Raw genomic sequence first — 15,485 nt, 5'->3', positions numbered from 1 at the left:
GACCGAGGAGAGGGATAGGTGGATCAAATGGTGGTTCCATTCCCAATTTTCCAAGAAATCTCCATACTGCTTTCCATATTGGCTGCACCAGTTTGCTGGTGGGACTTCACCAACAGTGTATGACTGTACCTTTTCCCCCCACATCCTCGCCAACAATCATTGTTGTTTGTCTTCATAATAGCTGCCATTCTGACTGGAGTGAGATGAAATCTTAGAGTGGTTTGATTGCATTTCTCTAACTGCTAGTGATAATGAACATTTTTTCATATATTTGTTGATTGATTATATATCATCTTCTGAGAAGTGTCTGTTCAGGTCCTTGGCCCATTTATTAATTGGGTTATTTGTTTTTGTTTTTTTTGATGTTTAGCTTTTTGAGTTCTTTATATACCCTAGAGATTAGTATACCCAAAGGACTTAAAAACGGCATACTACAGGGACACAGCCACATCAATGTTTATAGCAGCACAGTTCATAATAGCTAAACTGTGGAACCAGCCTAGATGCCCTTCAGTAGATGAAAGGATATATATACATATATATACAATGGAACTTTGTGTGTGTGTACACACAATGGAACATCACTCAGCATATATATACAGTGGAACATTACTCAGCAATAAAAGAATAAAATCATGGTATTTGCAGGTAAATGGATGAAGTTAGAGAATATAATACTAAGTGAAGTTAGCCAATCCCAAAAAACCAAATGCCAAATATTTTCTTTGATATAAAGTGGCTGACTCATAATGGGATAGGGAGAGAGAGCATGGGAGGAATAGACGAACTCTAGATAGGGCAGAGGGGTTGGAGGAGAAGGGAGGGGCATAGGGTTGTTAATGATGATGGACCGTGATGATCATTATTATGCAAAGTGCAGGTATGAAGACATGAATTGTATATAACCAGAGATATGAAAAATTGTGCTCGATATGTGTAATAAGAATTGCAGTGCATTCCGCTGTCATATATAAAAATAAATAAATAAACCAAAAAAAAAAAAATAAGGAAGTCTGACATGATGGAAAGATCAGAAGTCTGGAAAAAATAGATCACAAGTTCTTTTTGTTGGTTACCAGGAACAAGGCTTGGACCTCAGTTTCTTAGTAGAAATACTTCATAGTTTTCAAGGTAATTTGAAGCATAATATTTTCTTCATTCCTGTTAATAATTTTATTATTGAGGAAGAATAGTAGATAGGTCAAATTAGATTCTGACTCAGAATTGACCCATGGATTTTAGCAGTTTGGAATTTGTTAGTGATCTTAACAAACACATAATCTGAACATTTGGGAGGAAGGTAATAAAAGCCCAAATATCAGAGCTTTTCAAATGAAAGTGAGAGTAGAGGAATTGAAGTTGTTAAGCACAAGTGACTCAGAAGGATTTGTTGTATAGGAAACAGTGGGGTGGTGTAGATGAAATATTGTAAGGATCTGAAGGTTTCTTTTTTGCAGCATGTTTTGTGCTGATTGGGGAATGAAACAAAAGAATACTTGATAATGTAGAGGGGATGTGATCTTGTAGATAATTTGAAAGATGAACTTTAGATAAAAGTATGTATGAATAGTTCATCCCTAGTAACAAAGATGGTTGTACATGGACAAGCACATGTAGAAGTAGAGGTATTTGGGAGTTTTCTTATCATTGCTTCTATTTTCTACATGAAAGAGAAACAAGGCACTCGGCTTTTCCACAAAATATATGTTGTTAGGTTTTGGGACAGGTATACAAAGAGAAGGAAGCTGAAAGTGGACTTATTCTAGCTGCAAAGGCATTATTGCTAGTGGTAGTGATTGAGGGGAGAGAATGAGATGATAAAGATCACTTGGAACTTCCTGAAGTTGATGAGTGGGCAAAGATAGGTAAAATGTTTTATAGTTAATTCCTTTGTGTGTGTATGTGTGCGTATGCACATGTGTGTGGAACTTAGGATTCAACCCAGAGCCTCGAATACACTAGGCAAGTACTCTACTGCTGAGCTATATCCCCACTCCTTATATCATTAATTCACGTGTTCCCTCCATACTGAAAAAGGTGGGATGAGTTTATGGGAAGGAAATGAGGGTGGATGCAATGTAGAGTAGTAAAATTGCAGGTTATTTTTTATGTTTTCAATGAAGTTGATATTTGATTAATATAGAGTAAACTTTGCCAGCTTGTATTGTTGATATTATGAGCTTGAGTTATTGGGGGTGGAGATTGCTTGTGTGCATTATAGATATTTAGCAGCATCCCTAGCTTCTTCCCTTTAGATATCAATAGCTCCCATCACCCCAGTATGACAACCAAAATTTCTTTAGATAGTGCCAAAAGGTACCCTGGTTGAAAACCACTGGTATTGATGTTAGGGATATGAATTATTTTAGCTGAATTGCTTGGGTTCAAATTCTGGTTACCAATACTCTTTGAAACATCCTTCACAGATTTACTTAAGTTCTCTGCTTTACAAATGATGAAAATAATAGTAACTTATTTCGTAAAGTTCTGAGAATTTAATTAGTTAATAAACAACATTTAAAATGCAAAGTGAATATTCAGTTTGTTTTTAATTACCTGATGGAAGTGAAGAATGGAAGGGTGAAATAATAGTTTGAAAATAATACCTTTGGTGAATGGAAGCTGATTAATAGTATGGGAAAGCAATCCTGAGTAGTGTCAGATGTTCATGTGACTTTGGAGCTCATGTATTTCCATTGCAACTATTGTCTCTCTTTATTCATCTAACTTGCTTCCTTCCATGAGAAATTGTTCAACAAACATTTGGAATTATCCAGTCTTTAGTGTGGTGTGAAGTAAATAATGGAAGCCTAGCTTTGAGATAGTTTTGATGCTTGTTACTGCTAATGTTATTCAGGGAATGATTTATTATAGCTGGGGGAAGGCAAGCATTGAGTCTATAATTTGCTAATAGGCTTAAAGAAAAGGGAATGGTTTGGGATTGGAGTAAAATTAGATAAGAGAGACAGTTAAGCTTAAAGCAGGATGCTTATTTGGTTGTTGGAAGAGATAAAAAGATAAAAGACTAATGGGGCTTTTTTGGTACCTGGGATTGAACCCAGAGATGCATAACCACACTGAACCACATTTATTTATTTATTTTTTAAATTTTGAGATAGGGTCTCACTAAGTTGCTTAGGGCAATCCTCTTGCCTCAGCCTCCTGGTCCACTGGGATTATAAGTGTGTACCACTGCTTCCAGCTAGGCCAGGTGATTTTGAATGTGGTCAGGTTGTTATGGATTGCTACCATAGAATTGTTTTGTAGTTGATTAAGGGATCATGAGGACAGGGTATTAAATTGGGTTATTGATTTAGATGTCAAAGTTCTTTTTTTTTTTAATTCTTTTTAAGTTGTAGATGGACCTTTATTTTATTTACTTATACATGGTGCAAGCATCAAACCCAGTGCCTCACACATGCTAGGCATGTGCTCTGCCCCTGAGCCACAGCCTCAAAGTTTTTCTTAAGATATTAGGAATACTTGAGGAAGATGGTGGTTTGGTGATAGGTGTTCAGTTAACATGGGAATGCGGCCTGAGGTTGGACAGTCCTGAATTTATTTCCGGAATAAATAGAGGATCTGAAGAAAATGGCATTTCTAGGGCTAGAGTTGTAGCTCAGAGTGCTAGCCTAGCATGTGTGAGGCACCGGGTTTGATCCTCAGCACCACATAAACATAAATAAAATTGTAAAAAATATAATAACATTATTTTAAAAAATGGCATTTCTAAATAATGTAGACTTCTAAGAAGGAGATAATAAAATTACATGATAAATAGTCTTCTTGGAGGGAGATGGGACTTCCAGAGGGATACCAAATCTATCCACTTCTCAACATTGATTTATAATAAGGTTTTAAGAGAAATTTTGAGGAAAAGTTTAAAAAAAAATTTGAAGATTTTTCTTAGCTTTTTTTTTTTTTTCTTAAATAATCAGGGGAACTTCTGTTGCAATTATGTCGCTTGGAAGATGCTGCTGATGTATATAGAGGATTACAAGAGCGAAATCCTGAGAACTGGGCCTATTACAAAGGCTTAGAAAAAGCACTGAAGCCAGGTAGAGTTGTTAATACTAAGTTTTAATTGCTTCTTTTGTTAACGTACTAGAAAAATAACTGTTAAGAGTTGGTTCAAAATCTGAATACAAAAGTACATTTCATACTTCCATTTCATATGACAAATTGAGCATGTCCTAAAATCTTTTCTGCTACAAATTGATTGAAAACATCTCAATTTTAAAGAAAACTCACAAATGCACAGTAGCCTCAAAATCATGAAAGGGAAATTTCTTTTTTAAAAATATATATATATTTTTAGTTGTAGATGGACACAATGCCTTTACTTTTATTTGTTTTTGTGTGGTACTGAGGATTGAACCCAGTGCCTCTTGCTTGCTAGGCAAGTGCTCCACCACTGAACTACAAACTCAGCCCTGAAATGGAAATTTCAATTGACAGAAATGGAGATGTTTTCCTTAAGGAAAGATGCAAAGCATAATCTCTGTGGTAAACTGTGGCTATAACAGAAGATCATCCCAGTGTCATATGCATATAACCATGCTGAATGAGTAGTATTGTTCCTTTGTAGAAAGATAAAATTTCCATCACTCAGATAAACTTGGTTCCAGAGACCCTGTTTGTGGCCTCTCCCCCAACTTCCTCTTTCCCAAAATGGTGTCCACTTGTGGAGACAGGCCCAGAAACAAATAGGCAGGATTCTTAGCAAAACGATATAATATGAAGCTATTTCCCTCAAGTGAGCCATTCTTGTTACCATTGATGTATAGAAGAGAAACCTGACTACTGATACTTTGTAACAAAGATTCTCGGACTATCATGGGAACACCAGCACTGGATAGTAACTAACAGTGACTACAAAAGGGAGAGTAGAGATGGTGGAGGAATTTAAGATGAATAGAGGGCATTGCAGCCATGAAACATGAATAGTCATGTGAAAGTACTCATTAGGAATCTAGGAAATGAAAAGCCTATTAATTGAAATAAAAATCTTAATAGGCTGAATATAAGAGAGGTCACAGCTGAGAAAAAGTAGTGAAATGAAAGATTAAACTGAGGAAAGCCTATTTATGTTTGCACTGAGAGTAGAAGAAAAAACATAAAATAAATAGGGAGAAATGTAAGAGAGGGGATTGGTCCAAAAGCTCTGGAGAGATCAAAGGAGAGCAGTTAGAGGGTTGAAGATAAATAGTGGAGAAGCAACATTAGGGGGACACAGTAGTGAAACCTTTTCAGTACTAAGTAAAGCTCTCAGATTTTGAAAGCTTACCTAAGTGAGAATGGGATAAAGAAAATTACACTGTATAGTTCTAGGTATTTAAGATATGACATAAATTACTGGATATAAATATTTTTAAATGATAATATATTTAGGTGGCAAGATTACAAATAAATTTTCTTCTCATCTTCAAATTTTCTTGTTACATATTTTAATTATTGTGAGAAACTTAAAATTTGCCATAAAAATGTGTAAGTTATAATTACATACAAAATCAAGTTTTCTTTTTTCACAGCTAATATGTTAGAACGGCTAAAAATATATGAGGAAGCCTGGAGTAAATATCCCAGGGGACTGGTGCCAAGAAGGCTGCCATTAAACTTTTTATCTGGTGAGTTGAGAATAATGGCAAAGGCATGAAAATGCTGTTGGTTTTAAGCATGAGTATGTAAATGAAGATTAAGGTATGCTTTGTTAGAGTTGTCTCTCTGGGCAAATGTAAGCCAACAGGATTTTTCTCTTCCAAGGTGAAAAGTTTAAAGAATGTTTGGATAAATTCCTACGGATGAATTTCAGCAAAGGTTGTCCACCAGTCTTCAATACTTTGAGGTCCTTATATAAAGATAAAGAAAAGGTAAAATAAAATACAATGTTTTCTTTTAGTGTCATGTCTTTATATTCAGTATTTACAATGATTGAGTCTTGATTATCCCTGTTGTGAATCTGCTATCAGTCTTCTTAGTTTGCAGTTTGAATGCCTCTGTGCCTTTTAATTCCCTTTTCTCTTTGGTAACTCAGTGGTTGTTTTCTTTCCTTTGTTTTTGCTAATAAGTTAATGAGTCAGTGTGGGTTATAAAAAGTTGATAAAATACTGATTTCTCCAACGTTTTCTCTAATCCTTATTTCAGAAGTCAGAAGTGATTTTTTAAAATCTATTTTAGCTTAGTAATTTTTTGATTTTTATTTGGTAGAGAAAAAAAAAATTGTCAGAAGAGTTATTTACTGTCCCCAGTGACTTAACTTTCTCTTTCAGCACTGTGTTGTAAGATTCAAAATGCTTATTTAGAGGGTGTTTTAATCTCGATTTACATTAATTTGCTTGCAAGTGCAAGCAAAACATGTTAGTTGGATTAAAAACAAAATATATTGAAAAGAATCAGAGAAATGAAACAAATTAAATATGAATAACATGTACTGTAGCTTGCATTGCCAGTCTTTATTGAAAAACTGAAGTTATGGGCTTTATTAATTTTTCTCTTTTCCTTGCACAAATCAAGTCCATAAAAATGTAACCTTGTTCAGCTTAAAGAAGAGAATGAATGAAATAAGAATATTCAAGATCTCTCAGGAAGCCAGGAAAAGGTAGAACAGTCCAGACTCTGGAGAAATCACACCTAGATAGCCACTTGTTCTCCTGGGCCTCAGATGCCCCAGTGTTCTGTTTCACTTTCAACTAATGTTCTCTCCTGGATTATGAAAGTGACAGTTGAACACAACCATCTACTTTTGGAAACTTCTCTTTTCACATACTGTTTAATTCTTGATTCTTAAAGAACACTCGTGGGTGTTATTTATGTGATTTGAGATAAAAATGATTCAAGATATAAATCATATACAGTGTTGCCTTTCCTGATTTCTAGTTCAGCTGATGCTTTATTTTCTACCAGGGAAAAGGAGTTTACCAATAACTTTTTAAAAAAAAGTTAGAGCTTAATGTGTAGCTCACAAATATATTACTTATTTTCAAATTTTTACTCAGAGGGTAAGATATTTATAAAGGTGAGTGTGTTTATTTAGTCTTCATTAGTAAATAGCAAATTTTTCATGAGTGGTAACCACGTATTTTTTCTATTAAAGTGTGCTTATGTGTTTATACTTTAGGTGGCAATCATAGAAGAATTAGTAGTAGGTTATGAAACCTCTCTAAAAAGCTGCCGTTTATTTAACCCCAATGGTAAGTGCCTAAGCTTTGCCTTTTGAAAACACCTTGAAATTCTTAATACATTATGAACTTCTTAATCAGAAGGTCAGTATTAATTATTTGTTACAAACATGGTACATTACAATTTTTTTCCTACTATAATGAAGAACCATTAATTTGTACATTGTGTAACGATATTTTGTTAGAAGAGATTCATATTAGTTTATTGGGAAAAGTTTATGTAAAATTTAAAACCTCAATAAAACTAGAGGTAATAATGTAAATGTCCTTCCTATACATCACTCAACTTCAGTAATTTTAAATTCATGTCCAAATGTATTTTTATTCATCTTATTTATAGTCTTACCTACTTCTCTCTGTTCTTATATTCTGAAATAAATCTGAAACTCGCATTTCATTTGTGAATATTTCAGTATGTTTAAAGGTAAAGAACTTAAAATATCGTGTAATTACTATTATCATGATTGAAAATTAATACTTTCACCCAGGTGCTATGGCACATGCTTATTATAATCCCAGCATCTCTGGAGACTGAGGCAGGTGGACTGCAAGTTCAAGGCCAACCTTGGCAAATTATCTCAAAAGAAAAAAAATAAAACGGGGCTAGTGTCAGAGCACCCCTGGGTAAATCCCCAGTACTATGGAAAAAAAAAAGAAATTAAAGCTTTATTTACATAAACTATCCAGTCCATATTCACATTTCCCATTATATTTGTCTTTTTTCCATACTTTTAAAAGTTTGTCTGAATGTAGATCCAGATAAGGTTTATAATTTACTATAAATTTTTTGTTGAAGAAAAATTTTTTTGTGTTTTCTTAGTCTAGATTTTGAATGTACCCCTACATTTTAGCACATTGTTCTTTTGTCCTCTGAATTTTCTGTAAGTTGGTGGTTGGATATAGAGTTGTCTAATATGGTAGCCATTAGCCTCAGTGACTACTTGCACTTTTTAAAAATTAAACAAAATTCAGTTCCTCAGTTAACAGTACATTTCAAGTGCTGTACAATAGATACTGCCTACCAAATTGGACAGGGCAGATATAGAACATTTCTGTTATTGCAGAACCTTCTAATACATAGGTCTGGCTTGAGGTTTGATTAGATGTGATATTCTATTATGGTTGTTTTGCTTTTATCTTTATTTTTTTTTTTTAAAACACCAGAGGGGCAAGCCAAGATTATTTTATAGGTGGCGTATTCTTCCATCAGTAGGCATATCTTGTGATTAAAAGAGAAGTTTCATTTCTTTTCTGCTTATCTAGTATTTCAGATTGTATAGGAAAAGCATGATAATAACGTTTTTTCTCCTCTACCGTCTACCTTTTTTTTTTTTTTTCCTGTATCAATTTGGAAAAGAATGAATTGGTTCAGTAGCATCTTTTGGAGATGGCAAATAAAAATTTAAAAATTATGAACTTGTGATTTAAACACACTTGATATTTCCAATCTCAAGTGGTTTTATCCTTCTCGTGCCATGGTAGTAAATGGTAGCTTTTTTGCTATTTGATGTGACAAGATACTGTAGTTTATCTTGTACACTGCCATTGAAGATCTGGAATCATTGTTTTTCCAGGACCTCTGGTTTCTATACTGTGAAAGCCCAAAATGGAACCTGGGGTGTGCATTGCATAAGTTGGTCATTGTTTCTAAGTCTCAGATTAATCTTAATAGTACTTTTTAAAAGGCGTTACCATGGTTTCATTGGTTAATCATCATGATGTTCCTTTGATTATCAGCAATTTCCTACATATTTTACAAATGTGGAAGAGGTTCAATGACATGCCCAAGAATATGCAGCACTTTTGTTGCAGATCTATCAGATCGGGAGTTGGTGAGTTCCACTCCTATTGTTTGTCCACTGAGCCATCTTGCTTTTAGTAGGAAGAAAATAAGCAGTATATTGCTTTATTTGAAAGCAAATAACAGTTCCCAAGTTTTAGAAATTTGAGTTTAAAAAAAATTTTAGTGTGTAATTTAAATATACAACCCACACATTTTTGGGGGAGTATATTAAATCATGAAGTAAAATATAAGTTTTTTTAAATATGTCATCTCATTTTTGAATATAGTTTTTATTCAGACTAAATAATTCATCTTTGTATATTCAATATAATATTAGGTTACTAAGAATACCACCAAAATTCAAAATAACTGCATCACAAACATACATACAGTTAAATGCATTAGATAGAAACTCAAGTAGTCTTTTTTGTTTTTTTAAACCTCATATTACTGGGGAATATCTTTTGATTCCACCCTCCCCACCCCGCCTTAAAAAAGCATCCTGATCATTGCGTTCTCTAGTTCTAGTACAATTTTGTCTCCCTTCACTCTTTTTTGTTTTCTTTTTAAAGCAGTTAGTTATATGATTAATCTTACTTATTAGCCTTATTTGTTATGAAAAGTTCTTAAATGCAAAGCATTGTGCTAAAATATTGTGAGGATGTAGAACAGAAAACATGATCCCTTCCAAAGATTTTATATACCATGATGTAGTTTTGTACACAAACTACTTTCAAACTTCTTTCCTTATGAATATAGGGACCATTTTGAGGGGGGCACTCTTAACATGTGTAATACCTAATCATTTGAATTCTCTTCCAATATTCCTCACTTTTTAAAGATGATGGAAAGGAGGAACCACCAACTACATTACTTTGGGTCCAGTACTACTTGGCACAACATTATGACAAAATTGGTCAGCCATCTATTGCTCTGGAATACATAAATACTGCTATTGAAAGTACACCTACATTGATAGAACTTTTTCTTGTGAAAGCTAAAATCTATAAGGTAAAAATCTTTCCTTTTCCTTTAAGATAATGATATTAGTCATAATTTTTTCTGTATTTTATAGATTCTAAATGTAAGAAAAATGACATCATACAAAACATGGAATAAGAAGTCTATTTCTTAGTCTGATTATGTTTATAATGTGACCATGCTTTTTTGATCCTTCATCTATGTCTATATACATATACATACATAAGGCCATTCATATGTATTTTATAGGTATGTACTATATATGTGTGTGTATATATTCTCATTCACACATATCTGGTTTATTCTCTTGGTTTGGGGGAATAAAAGTATATGTAATCCAAGGGTAATTTTATTTGCTAATAAAGTATGTGATTATAGTAACTATTAAGTATGGTCACCTCGGTATGTGTAAATGAAATAAAACAGTGAAGATTTAATTATGAATTCTACATATTATCTTTTCTGATTTGCCTTCTGGGCTCTGCTTATGAATTTTCAGTCTTATTATGATTAGCACCTTAAAGTTGGTTCTTCTTTCTGTTGCAAATACAATTTCATAAATCAAAGTTTTTGAGAGTGGTTATAAACTAATAGTTTATTTAGCAGGAAATTAAGTAATTAATTGCAAATTGCTATTTTGGGTGGGGGTAGGCAGTATTAGAGGTCAAATACAGGGTGTTACACACTCTAGGCAAGCACTCTGCCATTACATGGTATTTCTAACCCTTTTAAAGCCCAGGTTTTGTTCATCAGGTTTTATGGCTTTGCCAAATGGACTAGCTGGGTGGATTAGAATGAGGATCATTGGGAGAATGTCCATTAATGTTCTAAACAATAATGTTTATCTGTGGTTTCTTTGTTGTGGAAATTGGCTATTAATTTCCTTCTTGGGACTTTTAAGTTGGTATATATAAATTTTTATTTGGCTTAAAGACTTTTATTAATATTTATTCTTAGATTTTGACAGCTATTTTTGAGTATTGCTATGTGCTAGGATCTGCTGTATATATATATAATGGGGCTAACAGTAAATAAAATTGTTAAAACCAGACTCTCTGTCAGAGAGCATGCATTTTAGATGGCCGGAAAGATAACGGAACTTAGATTATGGAGGAAAACATGCTTGTATATTGAATAGCATCTTTTGAGCCGTGAGAATATCTTTTTTTTCCCCCTTCATTTGTTTATTTTCATTACTTATCAACAGGTAACAAATTACCTGCACAGTAAAATGAGTGTACTTATTGGTTTATTTTGCTTTTGTACCTTGTAAGCATGCTGGAAATATTAAAGAAGCTGCAAGGTGGATGGATGAAGCTCAGGCCTTGGACACAGCAGATAGATTCATCAACTCCAAGTGTGCAAAGTATATGCTAAAAGCCAATCTGATTAAAGAGGCTGAAGAAATGTGCTCAAAGTTTACAAGGGTTTGTACAACTTATGTCTTATTTATGAATAAAGAGGACCTGAGCCAGTTTATATTCATACTGTCTCCTTTATAAATTTAGTTTTTAATATTTTCATCAGCAAAATAGTCCAGATTTTAATTAGATTATTATATTAGAAGACATTTAAAACAATGTCAGTATAAAACATTTTCTTTTTACATAGTTGTATGATGGATTTTTAAATTCTGGTTTATATTAGTATATATCTAGAGGAACTTTTTAGGGGTTAAGAGAATTAGTATCTATTGAATATTTGCTGTGTACTGGTGTTCTTTTTCTTATGCTAATCTCTGCTGCACAATTAACACACCTTTTATTTAATCATTTGAAAATCTATTATTTTTAGTGATTAAAAAGTAATTTCATTTTCTTTCACATATGAACTATTCCTTTTTACCCTGAGACTTTTGATTATAGATCCAGCAAATTGTTTTGAGAGAACTCATATCGGTTGATTATCTTTTTCCTTTTTAAATCTTGCGATGAATGGTGTTTTTGGTAAGAAATGGTCTTGATGTGTGTGATTTTTCATGTAGGAAGGAACATCAGCAGTTGAGAATTTGAATGAAATGCAATGTATGTGGTTCCAGACAGAATGTGCCCAGGCATATAAAGCAATGAATAAATTTGGTGAAGCACTTAAGAAATGTCATGAAATTGAGAGAGTAAGTACCTTATTTATCTTTTTATTCTGTCAGACATTGAAAGTTTTTTGGGGAAATCTAGTTTTTTTCCTCTTCTATTTATAATTCATAATAGGTGATTCACTGTTTTCGGTTTTTGTAATAGAAGAATTATATGCTTTGTTTTTAGCTAACTTGTGTATGGTATTTTTCTTGTAAGAACTCTTTTTAAAAATTTTACATTATTGTATCTTAGCTGTTTTTAGGTTTTGTGTTTTTTTTTTAATTTATCTTTGGAATTGTTGCTGCTGCTTCAGTAGTACATAATAGCTCATTAACTAATCCTAGAATCCTGTTTCTTGTGGGATTGATTTGTGTTGGCCAGCAGTGTATTCTTGATAATATCCAAGCTTCACAACCCTTTTACAATATGTCTGTAGCATGTGCAGTTCTTTATTTTTTGACAAAGTCTTTGTTTTCTTAGTCTTCTTCACTTTAGATTAATTTCTATCACTAGTAATAGGCTTTTGTTTTTGTGTGTTTTTCACAGATAAAAATAGTTTATATAATTCACATTTATAATATTGTCAAGCACAGAATCCCATTGCATGGTTGAAAGGTGGAAGTTGCTGATCGTCTGGCTTACTAGCTAGCTGATTTATCTCCTATATACCAGCATTAAACTACATAGGGTTCAGATTTATACCCTCAGAAAAAATATTTTTATCAAATGCTACATATAATAATCCTTTACAGATTGTTCTAAATTGTCTAATGAGTCTACTGTACTGAACCATTATATATATATTCATATATTTTAGTTACATCTTTTTTAAATTCTTTTTTGTAGTTGTAGATGGATAGAATGCCATTATTTGTTTATTTATATGTGGTGCTAAGGATCGAACCCAGTGCCTCATGTATGCTAGGCAAGCACTCTGCCACTGAGCTACAGTCCCAGCCCCCATCTTACATATTAATTAATTATGGTTGGTTTGTCAGAATGACTTTACTTATATCTGATTAAGGCAGGAATAAAGTGTGTGTGTGTGTGTGTGTGTGTGTAAATAAAAGCATTGTGCTTTTCTTTTATTCAGCGATTATCAGTGCTTGCTGTATATCATGTCCTTTGCTAGGTGATGACCAACTATATTTGCTTATTTGATATGCAAAATCTTTTATTTATGCAAAATATTTATATTGAATGGTTGTAATTTTTTGTATATTTTTGACTTAAGTTTTCATTCCAAAGAAACAAGTAATTCCAAGGCTTTGACTTTATAGTTTTCTTAGACATTGCAATACTTCAGTGTAATAATAAAAAGATAATTTTGTTAGCATTTTATAGAAATCACTGACGACCAGTTTGACTTTCATACATACTGTATGAGGAAGATTACCCTTAGATCATATGTGGACTTATTAAAACTAGAAGATGTACTTCGACAGCATCCGTTTTACTTCAAGGCAGCAAGAATTGCTATAGAGATCTATTTGAAGCTTCATGACAACCCCCTTACAGATGAAAATAAGGAGCATGAAGCTGACACAGGTATAACATTCAAAGACTTCTTATTATTTGCTCTGGGGTGTGTGTGTGTGTGTGTGTGTGTGTATTTATTTGTGTCTTGAGTAATATAGTTTTTTTCTCAGCTTTTTATTGAACATCTTCTGGGAATATGTTTTACAGGGTTAGAAAATAATAGATATTTTGTGAATTTCTCTAAGCAATAGAAGATAAATACTGCTTTACTTTTATACTTTCAAAATAAATAGGGATTTAATTATAAATAGTCTTTAACATTTAAGTTTTAATTTCACATTTAATATCTGTTTTACCCAGCTAATTACTTTATAGTACTATAAATTTCTAACTACATAATTAGTGCGGGACTCTATTAGGGTTGGCTGTTAGTGTAATTCCTCTTTTTAATAGTAATTTATAATTAACCTGCTGAGACCATTATTCTTTATTATCTGCCACTGCAGATAAAAAGCAGATAATAGGGGCTGGGGTTGTGGCTCAGTGGTAGAGCGCTTGCCTAGCATGTGTGAGGCCCTGGGTTTGATCCTCAGCACCATATAAAAATAAATAAAATAATTTTTAAAAAGCAGATAATAAAGAATAGTTTAAATTCATGTTGCAGTCTTGTTTTGATTATTAAAAGGTGTTTTTTTTAGCTGGACATGGTGGTGCATGCCTGTAATCCCAGCAGCTTGGGAGACTAAGGAAAGAGGATCTCAAGTTCAAAGCCAGCCTCAGCAAAAGTGAGGCACTAAGCAACTCGGTGAGACCTTGTCTCTAAATAAAATACAAAATAGTGCTGGGGATGTGGCTCAGATCGCATGCCCCTGAGTTCAATCCCGGGTTACCACCCCTACCCCCAAAAAAATTTTAGAGAAGAAAAGGTTTATTTTGGTTCAGTTTCAAAGGTCTCAGTCCATAGTTGGCCAACTCTGTTGCTCTGGGGCCATCATGAGACAGAACATCATGGCAGATGAGTGTGGCAAAGGAAAGCTGCTCAGCTCATGGCAACCAGAAAGAAGGAAAAGAGTAGGAGACAGAGGAAGAGGGCAGGGATAGATACGGTCCTAATGTCCCCTGGTGACCTACTTTCTCCAGTCATACCCCACCTGATTATAGATCCCATCCAGTAGTTAATCTACTGATGAGGTACATCCCTCAGGATCCCATCATTAACACCTCTGAAATTTGCTGCATCGTCTAAAACACGGACTTTTGCAGGGCTATTGCAGATGCAAACAGTAACACCTATGACTTGTAAAGCTGGAAATACTTAACATCTTGCCCACTGCAGAAAAAGTTTGCTGACCCTTGGTATAGCATAATAGAAAAAACTTAACTTCAGAGTCAGTAGATTTAAATTTTTGCTCTGCCTTTTATATTGCTCTGTGTTGTCATTTTTCAAAACTGAAACCTCTGTTTTCTCATGCAGTCCTCATGCAGTCATCCTGCAGTACCCTCAGAGGATTGTTTGCAGGACCCTCTTTGGATACCCAAATCAATAGATGCTCAAGTCCATTTTATAAAATGGCACAGTATTTGCAGTTAACCTACTATGCATATCTATCAATACACTTTAAATCATCTACAGATTGCTTATAATACCTACTATGTTGTAAGTGCTATATAAATGGTTGTATTGTTTAGGGAATACTGGTGAGAAAAAATGTCTGAACATGTTTAATACCAACAGAATTTCTCCCCCAAATATTTTTTGTTTTGAGGTTGGGCGATTCTGCATGCAATGCAGATGCAGAACCTACAGAAACATTTTACTCTCTAATTCATGAGAATATTACATTATGTATGGTAGCATGTAGCAAGGATCCAAGTGGTATAGCAGTTACTTTTGGTTTTAGTTTTTAAATTTTGGGGGCCTGGTATTGAACCCCAGGGGCACCTAACCACCAAATCCCTAGCCTTTAAAAAAAAAAAAAAAAGTATTAT

At 33.6% G+C, this 15,485-nt stretch overlaps 1 protein-coding gene across 5 annotated transcripts in view; it reads left to right on the top strand.

The window, feature by feature from the left end:
* NAA15 (N-alpha-acetyltransferase 15, NatA auxiliary subunit) overlaps nucleotides 1-15,485 on the top strand; it is a 79,478-nt gene that overhangs the window by 40,409 nt on the left and 23,584 nt on the right. For all 5 annotated transcript variants that reach the window (XR_014023241.1, XM_081303638.1, XM_081303639.1 and 2 more), the window contains 8 exons: nucleotides 3,939-4,058; nucleotides 5,532-5,627; nucleotides 5,764-5,870; nucleotides 7,118-7,190; nucleotides 9,803-9,972; nucleotides 11,217-11,369; nucleotides 11,927-12,055; nucleotides 13,352-13,565. Coding sequence is in view for 4 of the 5 variants with exons in the window: in XM_081303638.1 (XP_081159764.1) it covers nucleotides 3,939-4,058; nucleotides 5,532-5,627; nucleotides 5,764-5,870; nucleotides 7,118-7,190; nucleotides 9,803-9,972; nucleotides 11,217-11,369; nucleotides 11,927-12,055; nucleotides 13,352-13,565 (1,062 nt within the window). In the remaining variant the exon portion in view is untranslated. The remainder of the gene's footprint in view (nucleotides 1-3,938; nucleotides 4,059-5,531; nucleotides 5,628-5,763; nucleotides 5,871-7,117; nucleotides 7,191-9,802; nucleotides 9,973-11,216; nucleotides 11,370-11,926; nucleotides 12,056-13,351; nucleotides 13,566-15,485) is intronic.

The sequence above is a fragment of the Spermophilus citellus genome (genome assembly GCF_964194105.1).
Source record: "Spermophilus citellus genome assembly, chromosome: 8".
Classification (NCBI taxonomy): domain Eukaryota; kingdom Metazoa; phylum Chordata; class Mammalia; order Rodentia; family Sciuridae; genus Spermophilus; species Spermophilus citellus.
Note: the sequence above shows the minus strand (reverse complement) of the source record. Positions and strands in the feature narration are given on the sequence as shown.